The sequence below is a fragment of the Nycticebus coucang genome, chromosome 5, assembly GCF_027406575.1.
Source record: "Nycticebus coucang isolate mNycCou1 chromosome 5, mNycCou1.pri, whole genome shotgun sequence".
NCBI classification, from domain to species: Eukaryota; Metazoa; Chordata; class Mammalia; order Primates; family Lorisidae; genus Nycticebus; species Nycticebus coucang.
Genome location: NC_069784.1, coordinates 76,877,218 through 76,893,582, shown reverse-complemented (window position 1 = coordinate 76,893,582; position 16,365 = coordinate 76,877,218). Strand labels below are relative to the sequence as shown.

The 16,365-nt window shown below is 37.3% G+C and overlaps 1 protein-coding gene across 1 annotated transcript in view; it reads left to right on the top strand.

Annotated features, from left to right (window-relative positions):
- SIM1 (SIM bHLH transcription factor 1) overlaps positions 1 to 14,252 on the top strand; it is a 94,795-nt gene extending 80,543 nt beyond the window's left edge. Inside the window, exons 10-11 of the mRNA XM_053591389.1 lie at positions 6,050 to 6,452; positions 8,375 to 14,252. Coding sequence (XP_053447364.1) covers positions 6,050 to 6,452; positions 8,375 to 9,105 — 1,134 coding nt within the window. The 3' untranslated portion in view covers positions 9,106 to 14,252. The remainder of the gene's footprint in view (positions 1 to 6,049; positions 6,453 to 8,374) is intronic.
- Positions 14,253 to 16,365: the final 2,113 nt, after the last annotated feature.

The following is a 16,365-nucleotide window of genomic DNA, read 5'->3' as shown; positions in this document are numbered from 1 at the left end:
TTCATTTAAATATATTCTCTTCATGACTTAAAATTTATTCATCATGTATTTGATTACTTTGAGTGTGGCTACTTTTTGTTGCAATATTTTTTCTTTTTTTAATTTTTTTTTTTGCCATTTCTTAGTGTTTAAATTTTTGATGCCTGATTCCAGTTGTGTTCACACACGTGTGTATGTGTGTACATATCTGTATGTACGTGCTCCTCCAAATGCTTGTCCAGTGTACTTAATTCAGTGTCATCTTAGAATTTTTATTTGTTTCATAGTTGGTTATTTGATGAGAATTTTTATCAGCTGAGATGTTTGTATTTCTATTTTCATGTTTTCTTCTGACAGGAGTTTTATGTGGAGTTTAAGTTTTTTTTTTGTAGTCCTTGGCATTTCATATGTTGGGTAATTGTTTCAAGAGCACCTTTTCCTGTTAGTTTATAAAATATAGTTTTTAGAATGGATGATGGTGATGGCAGAGTGGGGAAAGTAGGGTAGGAGCAACCCGTCTTGTATACTTTTTATTTTTTTCCTGTGTCTACCAGATCTTTAACTTCTCCCTCTTCTTTTCTGTCACTGCAATTATCTCTGAGGAACACGCCCACTCTCAATTTATAGTTTTTTTTTTTGTTTTTTTTTTTTTTAATGGAAATGACCCTTTTTCTCAGACTGCCACTTTGGGTTTTGCTCACCTTGGAGTCCTTCCCTGTGGCCAGTGCTGTGCACTGCCAAATACTGGCTTGTGTTCATATTCCAGCACTTAGCATCGTACTTTTTCTTTCTGGGGGCGATTTTGTGTGTGCTTTGTCTGAACTCGCCTTCATTTCATGGCGTCTCTTACGCCTCCCTCATCCTACTCCCTGCATCCGCAGGCTCATAGTGACTATTGTGGGACTTCTAATTTTTTTTACTTACAAGTAAGTTGAAATTTGTCATATTGTCTACTTCCTAGTAATGCCAGTGGTATGGGTCATGTGTGACTTAAATTTGTGCTTCTTAATGACCTTACAGGATTTGAGGGGGAGGATGTGTGGAGAGATTCAGATTTAAGTGGCTGTCATTATACTTTATATTTAGAAGCTTCTGGAATGTAATAATTTATTGACCAAAAGGCATCCAATAATTCCTAGTAAACTTGTGTCATAATAGGAATATTTGAGAAAAAAACTGACATTATAGTAAAATTATGACTTAAATAACTTTTTTCTTATAACCATGACAATAAAAATTGTTGAACTTGCATTTTAGTTCTCAGTAATTATTTTCTTCAAGTATGTGAACTGTAAGGACAGGCATAGGAATCATATCTTTCAACACTGGAAAGGATACCAAATAGTAAATGTATTGTAGAGAGTATTAGAATGGAAGAAAGTTAGAGACAGTCTATGTAACCTAATATATCGTTCTATAGATGTGGCTAAGGAAGATGAAATAATTTTCTTATGGTTTTCCAGAGCCATCAGCATTACTAGTAGGGACAGACCTGGAAACAAGCTCTCCTGGCTTCCCATCCAGTGTTTCTTCCATTAAATGGCCCCATCTCTGGTCCAGCTTTGGTGGGTTAAGCACCATCATGGCCTTTTCCCCATTGAAACAATATAAATTAAATCACTTGCCTGAGACCATGTATGTGGTAAGTGGCAGAAGTAGGTGTGAGGGAGGCCGGGAGCCTTCTTCTGCATCCTCATTCATTGTGCCATGCGTGCTGATGTGTGGGCTGACTGCCTTCCTATCTTTCTGTCTTCTCTCGTCTTTAAAATATTGAATGAATGTCTGAAATATTTCAGATTAAATAATGGGATTGTAGCATCTTCAACAGAGTTTACAAAAAGTGCTGTTCATTTTGAAGAGATGAGCGTGGTTTAGAGTTTTTCTTAAATTTCAGGTTAATGTGAGGGTACAAACAACTAGGTTACAATATTTACATTTGTTAGGTAGACTGCCTCTTATAGTTAGTTGTGTCCTGTACCCAAAAAGTGTGCCATATACCCTTACATTGTATCCATTAAGTGGGAGCACACCAATCCCTTCTTGTCCTCCCCTCTCCCCTCTTTGCCCTCACTCTATTCCCCCTCCCTCCAACTTGAATTGAAATCAGTTTTTTTCCTGTGTGGGTATATCTTAGATTGTCTATGGGCTTCATGTTAGTATTGAGCACATTGGATATTTGCTTTTCCATTCCTGTGATACTTTACTAAGAAGGATGTGTTTCAATCCCATCCAAGTTAATACAAAAGATGTAAAGTCTCCATTTTTTTATAGCTGTATTCCATGGTATACATATACCGCAGTTTGTCAATCCATTCCTGGGTTGATGGGCATTTAGGTTGTTTCTACATCTTGGCAAATGTAAATTGAGCTTTGATAAACAATCTAGTGCAAATGTCCTTATGATAAAAAAATTTTTTTTTCTTCTGGGTAGATGACTAGTAATGGGATTGTGGGATCAAAGGGGAGGCCTATTTTGAGTTCTTTCCATAGAGGCTGTATTAGTTTGCAGTCCCACCTGCAGTGTAAAAGTGTTCCCCTCTCTCCACATTCCTGTCAGCATCTGGGACTTTGTGATGTGGGCCATTTTTGCTGGAGTTATATGATCTCTCAGGCTGGTTTTGATTTGCATTTCTCTAATAATTCAGGATGATAAGCATTTTTTTCATATGTTTATTAGCCATTCATCTGTCTTCCTCAGAAATGTTCTGTTTATGTCTCTTGCCCAGTGATAGGTGGGATTATTAGCTCCTTTTTTGTTGATTAATTCAAGTTCTCTGTAAATTCTGGTTGTCATCAACCCTTATCAGATTTTTAATATGCAAATATCTTTTCCCATTCTGAAGACTATTTGCTTTAATTGTTGTGTCCTTAGCTGTGCAGAAAAGCTGTGCAGCTTTTCAGTTTAATTACGTCCCATTTGTTTATTTTTGTTATTGTTGCAATTGCCACTGAAGTCTTCACAAAATCTTTCCCCAGGGCTTAGAGTTTTGATGGTGCACATAGGTGCAAGTTTATAGGTCTTTCTGAAAACAAAGGTTTACTGTGAGGCTTTTCTTCTGTATCTCCAAAGCAAGGTTAGGTCTTGGGCTAACTGAACTGTCCACCTTCCTTCTGCTTAGCTATCTAGGGCTGTGTACTTGCTGTTGCAGTTTCCTGGCTGTTGACAAGAGGCTTATTTTTCAAATTCTTCTTTGGATTCTCTTGAAATGTTGCCTCCTGTGTGCCAGGGTTGTCGCATGTTGAACGTTCTCTGTGAGTAAAGGACAGGATGTTCTTCTCTGCTTTGCCAATAGCATTTTCCCATATACACTCAGGGAAAAGTTTCCCCTCTCCACTGGGCTCAAAAGTCTTAACTTGAGTACTTCAGAAATAGTCCTGGCTTATCCTTTTGTAAAAACAAGTAGAATCTGGGTAACTCAGAGCTTGGAATAGCCCCGATGGTCTGAGTTTCTCTGAGGCAAGTGCATGGATGGTGCCACCAAAGGTCACACGTAAAGCACTTAGATTCCCACTTGGTAAGGCAAGGGAGTTCCATCCTTTGCTTTGGTGAAAGCGAAGGGGGGTTTTGTGAAAAGGAAGGCTGGAGTTCATGGGCAGAAAAGGCTGATGGTATGTGGAATATGTGATAAAGAAAAATAGACCTCAGGATACCTCCAGGTCATCAGTTCTTATGTCCTGCAGGGAGAAAAGTTGCATTTTCTAATCTTTTCTTGATGCAATATGCTGATATTCCATAGGTACCTGTGTAAAATAATAAAAAGCAATAACTAGAAATGGTAACAGAAAAATCTTGAACCTATGATTTGCACAGAACTCTATCTTGAGAGTGCTATCTTTGCATACTTTGGGATTTCCCTAGAGCAACCTCTGTATGTCTCTGTTCCCAAGAGCTATAGGTTGAGTTGTGTGTTGGTATTGAGGTGGGAAGAACCAGGATTCTTTCCACTGCTCAGGGTGGGCAGGGAGAGTTGGCCTTGTCCTGTGAAGGTCTCATGGGGGTAAACATGCTGAATCAGCACATGACATGGAGCTGAAGAACAGGGAAACCCAGGATGGTTTCCTCTTCTCTCCACAATAGTGCACATATCCATTCTTCTTTCTTCTGGTGTAGAAAAAAAACAAGGAAAGTAGACTTATATTTTGGTTTCTGGGACTGTAAAACAGTTCTTGCCTTTTTCCCCATTAATTTTCCTTACATAGGATCTATTTTTCTCCTCTCTTTGTCGTGTTTTTGTTTGTTTATTTATTTATTTATTCATTCATTCATTCATTGATTCATTCAAGACAGAGTTTCACTTTGTTGCCCTGGGTAGAGTGCCATGGCACCATCAGAGCTCACGGTAATCTCAAACTCTTGGGTTGCAGCCATCTTCTTGCCTCAGTTTTTCTATTTTTTTTTTTTTTTTTATTTTGGCCAGGGCTGGGTTTGAACCCACCACCTCCGGCATATGGGACTGGCGCCCTACTCCTTGAGCCACAGGCACCGCCCTATTTTTTTTTTTTTTTTTAATTTACAAAGCTCTTTAATATTTTTTTTGTTTTGTTTTATTTTGTTTTACCCTCCCTCTACCATAACCTCCCCCCTCCCTTCCCCTTCTTGGCCCTTTCCCCATAGTCTTGTGCTATAGTTGGGTTATAGCCTTCATGTGAAAGCTATAATTTACCTTCATAGTAGAGCTGAGTACATTGGATACTTTTTCTTCCATTCCTGAGCTACTTTGCTAAGAAGAATATAAGTATGAAATCACAGTTTGGAGTGTAGGCTTTGAGACCAGATGGACTGTGAAGTGGCTGTGGCATCTTATTAGAACTCTCAGTTATGTAGTTTCCTGTCTATTAAATGGAGCTATATTACTGTCCAGGTGGTTATGCAGATTAAATGATACAGTATATGGAATGGTTAGTGTATTGCCAGGCACAGAATAAGGTCTCACTGAATTTTGGTATTGTAGCAGGTAATCCCTACATAGTACTTAGAATTGTGCTTGGGCATTAGGTAGATAAACACAGATAAAAATTATTCTATTACTAATTTTAGTGGCTTGTGAAGACCTCAAACTCAAACTGACATACTTCCTAGGGAGATCTGCTATGCATTTTACATTTTCTTTGAAAATGTCTGACCAAACAGTCTGGGAGTAAGTGAACAACAATGCACAAGGCTTGCCTGTGGCTCTTTGTTTTCCGATGATTATGATCCTGTACATAATCCAAGTTTTACATTAGAAGATAAGAAGCACATCCTAGTAAATAGGCCCAGTTCTTATAAGGGGCAAGATTTTTTTAACAGTTACATGGGAACGGAATTAAATAAGCTCTTATTAACTATTATTCTATCTAGCAAGACCTTCAGAAAGTTACCAGTGTCGTATGAAGATTGAGGTCCAGCACACTGGTGACTTAAACCTTAGTTTTTGTTTTGTTTTTCTAATTAAGAAAAAATGTAAAAGACAAATGGACATAAAATGTGGAGGTTTTTAGGAATCTCTCTTTGTGATGAAGAGCTTGGTTTTGAATCTTGGTTCAGTCACCTGCTGACAACTGTGGTCTTGGGTGAATCACTTTCTCTTTTGGAGCCTCAGCTTCCCTGTTCCCGTGCTGGGGACTCTGCTAGCGCCATTAAAGGGTGACTGTTACATACTAACCACGTGGAATAATGCCACAAAGCACTTCAATCTGTGCTGATGCTTCAGTCTTTATTTATTTATTGTTTTTGTTAATGTGATCATGGGGCACCATACACTGGTTTTATAAACAGTTTGACATCTTACAAGCGTACATGTGAAACTTAGTAAATGTAGAATATAATTGTCTTAATACAATAACTAAGAAAATGCCAGGAAGGCTATGTTAACCAGTGTGATGAAAATGTGTCAAACAGTCTTTATTTTTATCTCCTTTCAGCAGGTGAAGGGACTGCAGGCTAGGAGCGCCCAGCCCGGGTGCTAGAGCAAGTCCCATATGGCGGCCTCAGGCCAATATGACCTTAGCGGTTCTTACGGAGTGAAGTCTGTTTTCTGTTTGCTGGTTCGTTTTTTGAAGTAGACTCTTCTCCTCTCCTCGGTTTCAGTATTCGGGATTTCACACGGAAAGATCGGAGTCTGACCACGACAGCCAGTGGGGTGGAAGTCCCCTGACGGACACGGCGTCCCCGCAGCTCCTGGACCCCGCGGACAGGCCGGGCTCGCAGCACGATGCGTCCTGCGCCTACAGACAGTTCCCGGAGCGCAGCGCTCTCTGCTACGGCTTCGCGCTCGACCCTTCCAGGCTGGTGGAGGAGAGGCATTTCCACAGCCAGGCCTGCGAGGGGGGCCGCTGCGAGGCGGGCAGGTACTTCCTGGGGGCGCCGCCGGCCGGGAGGGAGCCCTGGTGGGGCTCGCGCGCGGGCCTGGCCCTGCCCAAGGCCTCCCCGGAGAGCAGAGACGCCTACGACAGCAGCCTGCCCCACATCGCCGCCGTGCACCGGCTCCACGGTAAGAGGGGGACCGGGCGGGTGTGTAACACGCTCCGTGTGACGCTGAGGGACTAACCAGAAACTCCAACCAACGGGATCTAATAACCAAGTCCACTCTAAGCGTATTCATTTTGCTAAAATGTTTGGCAAATATGTTTATTTTGCACAAGTGAGCAGAAATGATTCGGATTTTTTTAAACCTCAAAAAAATAGAAATTAAGTTAAAGTGAATTGTTGAGTAAGTCTGTTGAATTTGTAGCGTGTGTGGATTTAAGTGGCATTCTATCGCTTTGCGTGCGGACTCGGGCCTTGAGCTCACTCAGGTGTAGCAGCATTTCTCAGCAATGCCCCGGTGACGTCCTGGCCAGGGCCAGTCTTTGTTTTATGGACTCTCACGCATATCATAGATGTTTAACCTTCCGACCATTACTGAATGCTGGTAACTGCCCTTTGCGCTCCCCAATTGCCATGACAACCCATAACACCCCCTGTGGGTAGGGATGGAGTGATGTTTGTAAAATGCACTGAGATTTTTCTCTTGGGATCATTCTATGACTTTACACACACCTTGAAATGGGCATTGCAGTTAAAGCTTTGTTAGTCTTTGTTCATTTCAAAATAAACTGGTTAAGGAGAGCCCATTTCGTCCCTTCTAGGCCTGTCCAGGCAGATCTTCGAAACTTTGCCTACTGCCTTAAAAGTCAATGACATTGGGGTTGATTAGGCCTTAGTATTACTCCTCTTCTTGTTAGGTGCAAAGTGTGCTAGAGAATGTCGCCTCCACACAAAGTCTTCTGTCACATGCCACCCAGACACTGAGTAATTTTAATGTTTCCATTCTTGCTTTTTATTTTTCTGATTTTACTTTGAGTATCTTTAGTTTGGTAGACTGATAATGGAAACCCAGAGCAAAGGGCAATTACTTGCCAAAGAATAGAGTGAAGTGAAAATCTTGGCTTAACCTACAGGGTCTGGAAGAAAACATTAGAAATAAAATAAGAAGAAAACTGAAAAGGAAAGCAATGAATAGTGTGATCCTGGGCCTCTCCGCTGCATTAGGCAGCTTACAGCTTTCACATATTCCTGCCTATTTCTCTTCTCTCTTTTTCTATAAACTTCATATAAATGAATAATTTCTTTTATGGAATACATGTTGGGTGCACTATTCCTCCATATTAGATCTCTCTCCTTAATTCTCAGCAGGTTGTTGTTAAAATTATAAATATTTGTTTATTTTTTAAACTTATTTCAGAAACAATTTGAGATACCTGAGCTACTATAAGAACCTGTGAAGCTGAAATATCTACTGCTGGGTTTGATAAGACTGTATTTTGATTGAGACAAGATATATCAATATCTGTTTCTATATTTATATCTGCCCATGCTTACATGAACATATATATAAGTATATACATTTTTACCCTTCAATTACTCTAAAAACTAACAAGGAAGGTTTTTTATAGGTCTACTTAAGATAACATTTAGCAATATTAACCTTTTTTTATTTACGTGGAATTGAGAGAGTAGTTCAGCCTATATCATCATCTTCCTCAAACCCAATTGAAAGGATTTTCTAAGCATCCATTTAACATGACCCTGCTCTAGAAAATAACATAAACCAAATTTTATGCATTTTGCTTTTATTTGCAGTCAGACAGGTCCAAAAACATGTAAACATGGAGAAGCATAAAGACATTTTACCATTTTGCTATTTGGCATTCACAACCCATGGACAAGGTTTGTCTTATAAGAAATTTGTTGTAAACATTACCTGCATTAAAATTCATTGATTTTATATGAGTCTATGTCTGTTTCAAATATAGGTACCTATATTAAGAATAAAAGGTACAGAGTTTATTTTAATAGGAGAAAGAAATACTTCATGCTTTTTCTTTTGGTGAATGTTGAGATCACTTACTTTTTCCTTTTTCTAATTTCTAGGGCGAGGTCATTGGGATGAAGATAGCGTGGTCAGTTCTCCAGACCCTGGGTCGGCCAGCGAATCAGGTGACCGATACCGCACTGAGCAGTATCAAAGTAGCCCACATGAACCTAGCAAAATTGAAACTCTGATAAGAGCCACTCAGCAAATGATTAAAGAAGAAGAGAACAGATTGCAGCTAAGGAAAGCCCCATCAGACCAATTGGCTTCCATTAATGGAGCTGGGAAAAAACACCCCCTCTGTTTTGCAAACTACCAGCAGCCCCCACCAACAGGTGAAGTCTGCCATGGCTCTGGTCTTGCCAGCACTTCACCATGTGACCACATCCAGCAGAGAGAGGGGAAGATGCTGAGCCCCAATGAAACTGACTATGACAACAGTCCCACTGCACTGTCTCGGATAAGTAGTCCCAATTCGGATCGCATTTCGAAATCCAGTTTGATCCTGGCTAAAGACTATCTACATTCGGATATGTCTCCTCACCAGACAGCAGGAGACCATCCTGCCATCTCTCCAAACTGCTTTGGCGCTCACCGGCAGTATTTTGATAAGCATGCTTACACACTAACTGGATATGCCCTGGAGCACTTGTATGACAGTGAAACCATTAGAAACTATTCCTTGGGTTGTAATGGCTCACACTTCGATGTAACTTCCCATCTAAGGATGCAGCCAGACCCAGCACAAGGACACAAGGGAACATCTGTTATAATAACCAATGGAAGCTGATGTTTTTCTAAAGTATTTTGTTCTTTAAGATCTCTGAAACATATTTATAGTTTAATACCCCATTACCAGCATTTACTATGCTATAGATTATTAGAGGGTAATTTAAGTTACTGGGTATTTGATATGCGTTCCTATGAAAATCAAAGAAAATACAGCACTAGCATTCAGGGTTATACACAGATATGGAGCAAAACTGAATACACAAATTTCCCCTCTAATTACATGGGAACCAGAATAGATAAATTTTCAGTTGAAAAATACATATGTAGATCGAATGAGCATATGCACCACTTGAAAGCACTGATGAATGATAACCTTGCATTGTGATGATCCAGTGACCCTCACACACACAGTCACTAGCACAAACTGCTGCGTGCGCTTTACAAGCAGAAACATAGATTGTGTACGCTAAACATACCAGAAATGGGTAACTTCCCTTCACTCTACCGCATTAAGCTTCTTAAATTTCCATTCCCCAAATAACTAAGAAAGAGAGGGACATGTCTTGGGAACTAATCTCTTCTTTTTGGTTTCAAACCAGCCAGCTCGTTTGGTTCAAGCATAAATTAGAGAAATGGTTGTGGATATGGTGCAAGAAAGAGTTTTCACCTGGTATCCCTTCTAAGCAATCAGGAAGTGGTCATTTTTGGCCTTATTTTGAGTTAAGGCAAGGACCAGGATTCCACTGACATAGCAGAAAGAATTTTTTAAAGTAAAAGCACTGAAATGGTGGGACACACATCAAAAACCTGGTGTGCTCAACTGGACATGGTTTGGTGAGGATGGAAAGGCAGAGGGAAATGGAATGCATCTCAAAACAAGCAGTTTAAAGCTGTGAACAGGTAAATGAGGTATTTGAGGTAGTTGAGGTTTGCTTATAAAATCAACCAAATAAGAAATTGAAAGCAATTCACCTAGGAAAGAAAAGCAGAAAAATAAGGTAAACAAGTGAACGGCTACATGATAGCAGTGTAAGAGTTTGAAAATAGTTCAAAGCACAGATGTGCCCATGTGACAGCGTGTGTAAGGGCTAAAAGACAGGTGGATAAGGGCAAGTGGCAAACTCTGACTGGAGGAATAGGTGAAGTGTTCATTTTCCTTATTGTTTGTAAACAACAAACTTGGTTCTAGGTTCTAGGTGGTACAGTAGAAAGGCCAGCTGACTAGATCCCTGGGTTCCAGTTCTGACCCTTCCTATAACTTAATTTTGTGACTACAGATATGTGGTCTGTCACCATGCCTGAGCTCCAGTTTTCTGGTCTATAAGGGAGTTCCGATGTTCTGTGGCTCTGTGGTTCATTGGTACAGCAGGACTGGACTTGTTAACTAGTTAACTCTCTGCAGTAAGTTGTCAAGAATGATCATTCTGGTTTTTCTGCACATATACAAAGGTCTAGATAGTCTGTAACTTCAGCAGGTATGTGGGCTCCTTTTGGCAGGTACAGTTATAGTCAACTTTCCAGATTCAGCCAAAATATAGACAGTAGAAATTTAAGAGAGAGAAGAAAAATAGTGAGATTTATTTAATGTGTGGTTCTCTAATAATCAAAGCAAAATGGCATAAGTGATTAGAGAAGTTTCATAGATAGTATTTCCTAGGAGTCCAATGCCTGAAACTTTTGCTATATTCAAGGAGGGGAGTGTACTGGATGAACTTGACTTATAATTTTGTAACAAGAACATAGCATGGAATACTCAGGGATTAGTACTATATTTTCATCCTTTAATACAGTTATTTGACAGTCGATAGGTACGTGACAATCGAATAATGATAATTTTGAAAGATGAATACTGATTTGTTTGTACATGAGAGAACAGGCTACATAAAATTAAATAACTGCAACATTTGTGTTGTAAATGCAAAAAGTACAAGTGAGAAAGTTAGTGGTTATCATATATATTTTCAAAAAAGTTCAATATACAGTTGACCCTTGACCAACACAGGTTTGAATTACATGGGTCTACTTATACTTGACTTTTTCATTAAAACATGGATTAAAATATGGTATACAGAGGGTGCCAAACCTGTGTGTACAGAGGGCTGACTCTTTGTGTACACAGGATGGTATCCACAGGGCTGCTTGTGGGGACTTGAATATACATGGATTTGGTTTTGTGAGGGTAGTCCTGAGACAAATCCCCCATATTCCGAGGGGTGACTGCACGATAAAAATGAAATTTTGAACTATACAAAAAACAGTATTCAGTAATTTTGAGGAACCCCTCGGAATACTCAGAAGGATTTTTGATCAGTTTGCAACATGTTTTAGGAATACTAAAGGTTTTTGTAGAATTGTGTATGTGGATAAATGTTTCAAAGACAAATATCTGATGACTGTGGTGTATTTTGAAAAGGAAATTTATACAGATGAGTTTTACTGATGGACATACATTCTACTAAATATGTCAGGAACATATTCCAAAAGAGAAATGAAAACTTAAGAACCAAGGAAAATGAACTGATACTAAAGGAATTTTAGTGGAATTTTTATATGGAGAATGGTAAATTTGTGGAAGAAAAACATGAACAAAAGATGGGGGTAATCAAAAGGAATAATTCTTTTAAAATGTTATGACTGGTATTTTTAAGGGAAGACAGAATTAACTAAATTGTATCTTCATTAAAAATTTTGGTAGATTGACCTAGTCTTAAATACATACAGCCATTTTTTAATTAACTGATTGACAACAATTTTATAGAAGCCACTTTTTTACATGACATATAGTGCCTTTTAGGCTCACAGTATTACATAGCTTACATTTTTTCAATATGACATGATTATTACAAAATGACCCAAAGTAACTTATTTTAGGACAAGGTACATATAAATGTGTTAAATTGTATTTACAATTTACATTATTTTGTTCTGTGCAGGAATATATTTCCTCATAATGAACATGTCATTTGTATCTTTTAAAAACATAGGATATAAGACAAATACATTCCCAATAACTTAATCGGTTAAAATTAAACAAATTGGCTTTAGTTTCAATTCTTGATTTCCATAACTTTGCTAAATGCTGAGAACCGTGAAATGACTGAAATAGAGAGAAAGTGTTATTTTTGTATCACCTTGGGGATTCATACACATGTGTTATATCTAATTACCAGAACACCACGGATCCATTCCTTAGAGAATACACAGATCATACTTTTCAGTAATAGTAAAAATATCCTTATTGCTCATTTCACTTGCCCTACCTAATTTAAAAATTTGGATGATAAATGACTTTCCTCCAAATCTTCTTTGAGAAAATTCTGTTAAAACTATTATTTAGAATATACAGATTTAATGTTATTTTGAGATGCATCATATTTATGTGGCAATCACCACAGAGCAGATATTTAGGTGTGTCAGCTCCACAAGTCTTTTGTCATAGTATGCTGAATGTAATGTACTAGCTTTTCTAAACTGTAATTGCCTGATAAAAGATAATATGATAGAGCTCATGTGACATTCAAAACGAGACAGGATGCAATAAATGATTTGCTTTGGTGTTTATACAGAAAAACCACTTATTCTTTCCCAGTTGTATTTTATAGGGCTGGAATATTTCCACCGGGTACTATTCTTAATTTGGACTCCACCCTGCCACATTCTGCCTCTAGGCACAGAATCCCACTTAAAATAACATTTAATGGGATCTTCTAGAAAAGGATGAAATACTACAATTTTCATTTCTTTTTTTTTTTTTTAAATGGGGAACAAGGATCAATTTTAATGCAAGATCATCTGGAAAATATGCATAGATATTTAAAAATAAAAGACTCCCTTCCCAAGATCTAGAAAAAATAAGTTTAGTAGAAGACAGTGCAGCTAAAGAGATGTTCTGAATACAGATTTAATATTTATAGCACTCTCTTTGGAAGAGCAGGACATTACTGAGATATTCAGTGTGATTCTATTGGTCCTAGTAATATTTGGCAATGACACAGTGAATACTGATATTTGGAAAACTGAATATTTGGGGGGGAAGGATCACTCACTTTGCCTAGCGGAATAGCTTACACTTTAATACAGTCTTTCTGATTTAAAAAGCTTGAATGCCCAAATTTGGCTCTCTAGTTTGCTAAAGTCATACATGAAGATTACATCCTATTTTCTGAAAGAAAAGAATATAAATCCTGAGGTCCTCCAAATAAGTGATTCAACATTCATGTAAATGTCAAGTTTTTGTGAATAGGGATTTATGTCTAAGACAGCAAAATCTACTGGCTAGTTCTTACTGTGAAATGTATTGTGGATAAAACATTAATTATCATTCTAAATTTTAAATGAGTGACAAAATAGCTATGGACACATGCAAAATGTATCAGATACAGAAAGTTTTCTTGGGGAAATTTCCACGTGGTGCTCATTTCTTGTGCACGAGGGTTGTATGGATAGAGCTTCACTAAAAGTGAGAACGTATGCATTTCCAAATCGGGGTTTGTTCACAGTTCCTTCTCTAAAACTGTATGCAGAAAGTACACCCACACACACATGATTTTTATATCACCGTGGAGATTCATAAAAATGTACCATTTCACATAAGAAATCCTAATTGATACTTTTCAACAAAACATTTATAGTTTTATTTATTTATTACAATTTTGTTGCATGGGACTTTGCTTTTATAAACCTATATAGGGGGAGCTGATCTGAGACACACTTAATCATGGTTGAAGTTATACTCCACACCCCTGGTGTGTTTACATTTCAAGGAAATAAAATGGACGTCAAACAATTTTTAGAAGTACTGTAATTTTTTTTCTCTTTTCTTTTCCAAAGGAATGTATTTCAAAAAATGAAACATAGGGGTAGACACTTCAAAAAAGATAAAATATATTATGTTTGTTTTTTGACTTACATGCTATAAAAAGGATTATATTTGTGAGAAAATACACTGATTGCAAATATTTCAAATACCATCTTGCAATGTATAGTTTTTAGTGACATTGTAGTATAAAGCTGTAATTTGAACTTTTACTTTGGAATGTAAAGTAGATAATATTAGCTATGTCAATGATATCTTGCAAAGTGTTCCCATTTATAATTATTTATATTGTAAATAGCTTTCTGAAGTAAATTCAAAGTTAATGTGCATAAAATGTATTTATTACGTGAGGATTTTTTTTTGGTTTAAAATATAGTTGCCAATATGCATTTTGAGTGTGAATTATTCATTGAAAGAAAAATCTCTTCAGGACAAAACAGACTATCAACTAGACTGGTACTATATAAAAAACAGCCATGTTATCTCTGAATTTCTATTGGAGTGGGTAGCAATATACACACACAAACACACATACTTTAAGAGATGTAGGAACAGAAGCTTACACACAGGCTCAGCAACTACCACGTAATAGGCCTGAATGTTAGTAGACCCTGGAGAATAGTTTTTCAATGTTTTGTTAGGACAGCTTTCTTTCTTTGTTTCTTTGTTTCTTTGTTTCTTTGTTTCTTTTTTTTTTTTTTGTTATTTTATTTTTTTTTTGTTAGGACATCTTAAACTGGACTTCTTTGGTCTCCACTTTGCTAAATAAAGCACAGCATTTGAAAATAACTGATTATATATTTAATGCCTAAGTGAAAAGAAAACCTGTAATATTGAGATTCTTTAGTTTGCTGTTATTCAAAAACATGTTAGAAAAACACTTTCTGAATAATTTTTATTTTGGAATCCAAAGTAATTTTATAATTTAGGACTCCAGATCAGACAAAAATAAATTTCCAGGTAATTTCTTCTTATGCATTTTTTTGTAATAGCAGCTTGATTCATAATTGCCAAAACTTGGAAGTAACCAAGATGTCTTTTATTTTTATTATTTTTTTTATTAAATCATAACTGTATACATTGATATGATCATGGGGCATCATACATTTGCTTCATAGACCATTTGACACATTTTTTGTAGTGCCAAACATATTTTTCTTTTTTCCCTCCTGGAATGTGTTTCAGAAATTAACTATTGTTAACAATTCAACAAGCCTACACAATATCTTTTTAATTGAATGGAAATGTGGTTTGTATTTCAAAAAGCTTCTTTTGTTTTTACAAAGCTGAACTAAACATCAAAATACCATTGTCGTTAACATTACAGCGTTGATCAAATATTTTCCAACATGATTCTTTAATAGTAAGGTTTTTGTTTCTGAAAATAAAATTGTTTTCACTTACTTTATTCTCCAAAATAACTGCACTACCAATTTAATGCACAACTTTTATTAAATATCTATTATGTGCCCCAAATAGGATAAGCCCCATGAATTTTTCACATTGTAGTAGAAAAGCACACATAATGGATCTTTGATTTTCTTTACATGTCTTGAAAGAATAAATTTTTTAGATGGTCAGAAAAATGACAAGCACTTATTGAATCATCATGTACCAGGCACCGAGACTGTCGCAAAGGGATTTGCCAGTATGCTCCATTTCATTAATGAGGAACTGCGTCACAGAGCTAGTAAGTGGTAGAGGTGAGATTTGAACCCAGATAGATTTATTCGGAAACTTTACTCCATTTCATTCTGCTTTCCTTATATAATAATAATAATAATAATAATAATAATAATAATAATAATAATAAAATTAAGTGAAAAAAAAAAACATGGCCCAAATGGTGGTTGCATAGAGCAGATCCCTCAGTCCCATCCAATGGTGTCTCCAGTTGCCCATGTGAGTAGGTGGAGGTTCCTCTTTGTCCTTGATTGCGCCGGTGTGTGATGACCAGCCTGGACAGAGATAGGGCCAAGCCCCTTACATACATTCTATCTTTCTGCTTAATGAGTGTTCTGATGTTTCTTGTAGATGAACAGGATACCAAGAAAAGCTTAGCATGACATAAAGTGAAAGGAGGGTTATCCAAACAGACTTCCTGATGATATTTGACTTTGTTTTTTGAGACTTTCTCAATTAACAAAATACAAACGACTTAAATAGTAATTAGAAGCTGTATGTATTTTTCACCCAACATTTTCAGGACACGAGGCCAAACACGAGTTACTTTTTCATGATAGTCACATAAGAGTCTGTTTCCTTTCTTTTTGGATAAAAACCAACCACAGCTGACTCAAGGAAGAACCAATATGTGTCAGCAATGGCCACATTACTTGGGTTTTGAGGGTGCTCTGCAGACAGATCTTAAGGGGATGTTGCAACTATAGGCAATCCCTGAATTACAAACATCTGATGCAAGTACACTCACGAATGGAGGCTTTGACAGGTAATAGGTAAATACAGCTGTTCCATCTCACATACAAATTCAACTTAAGAACA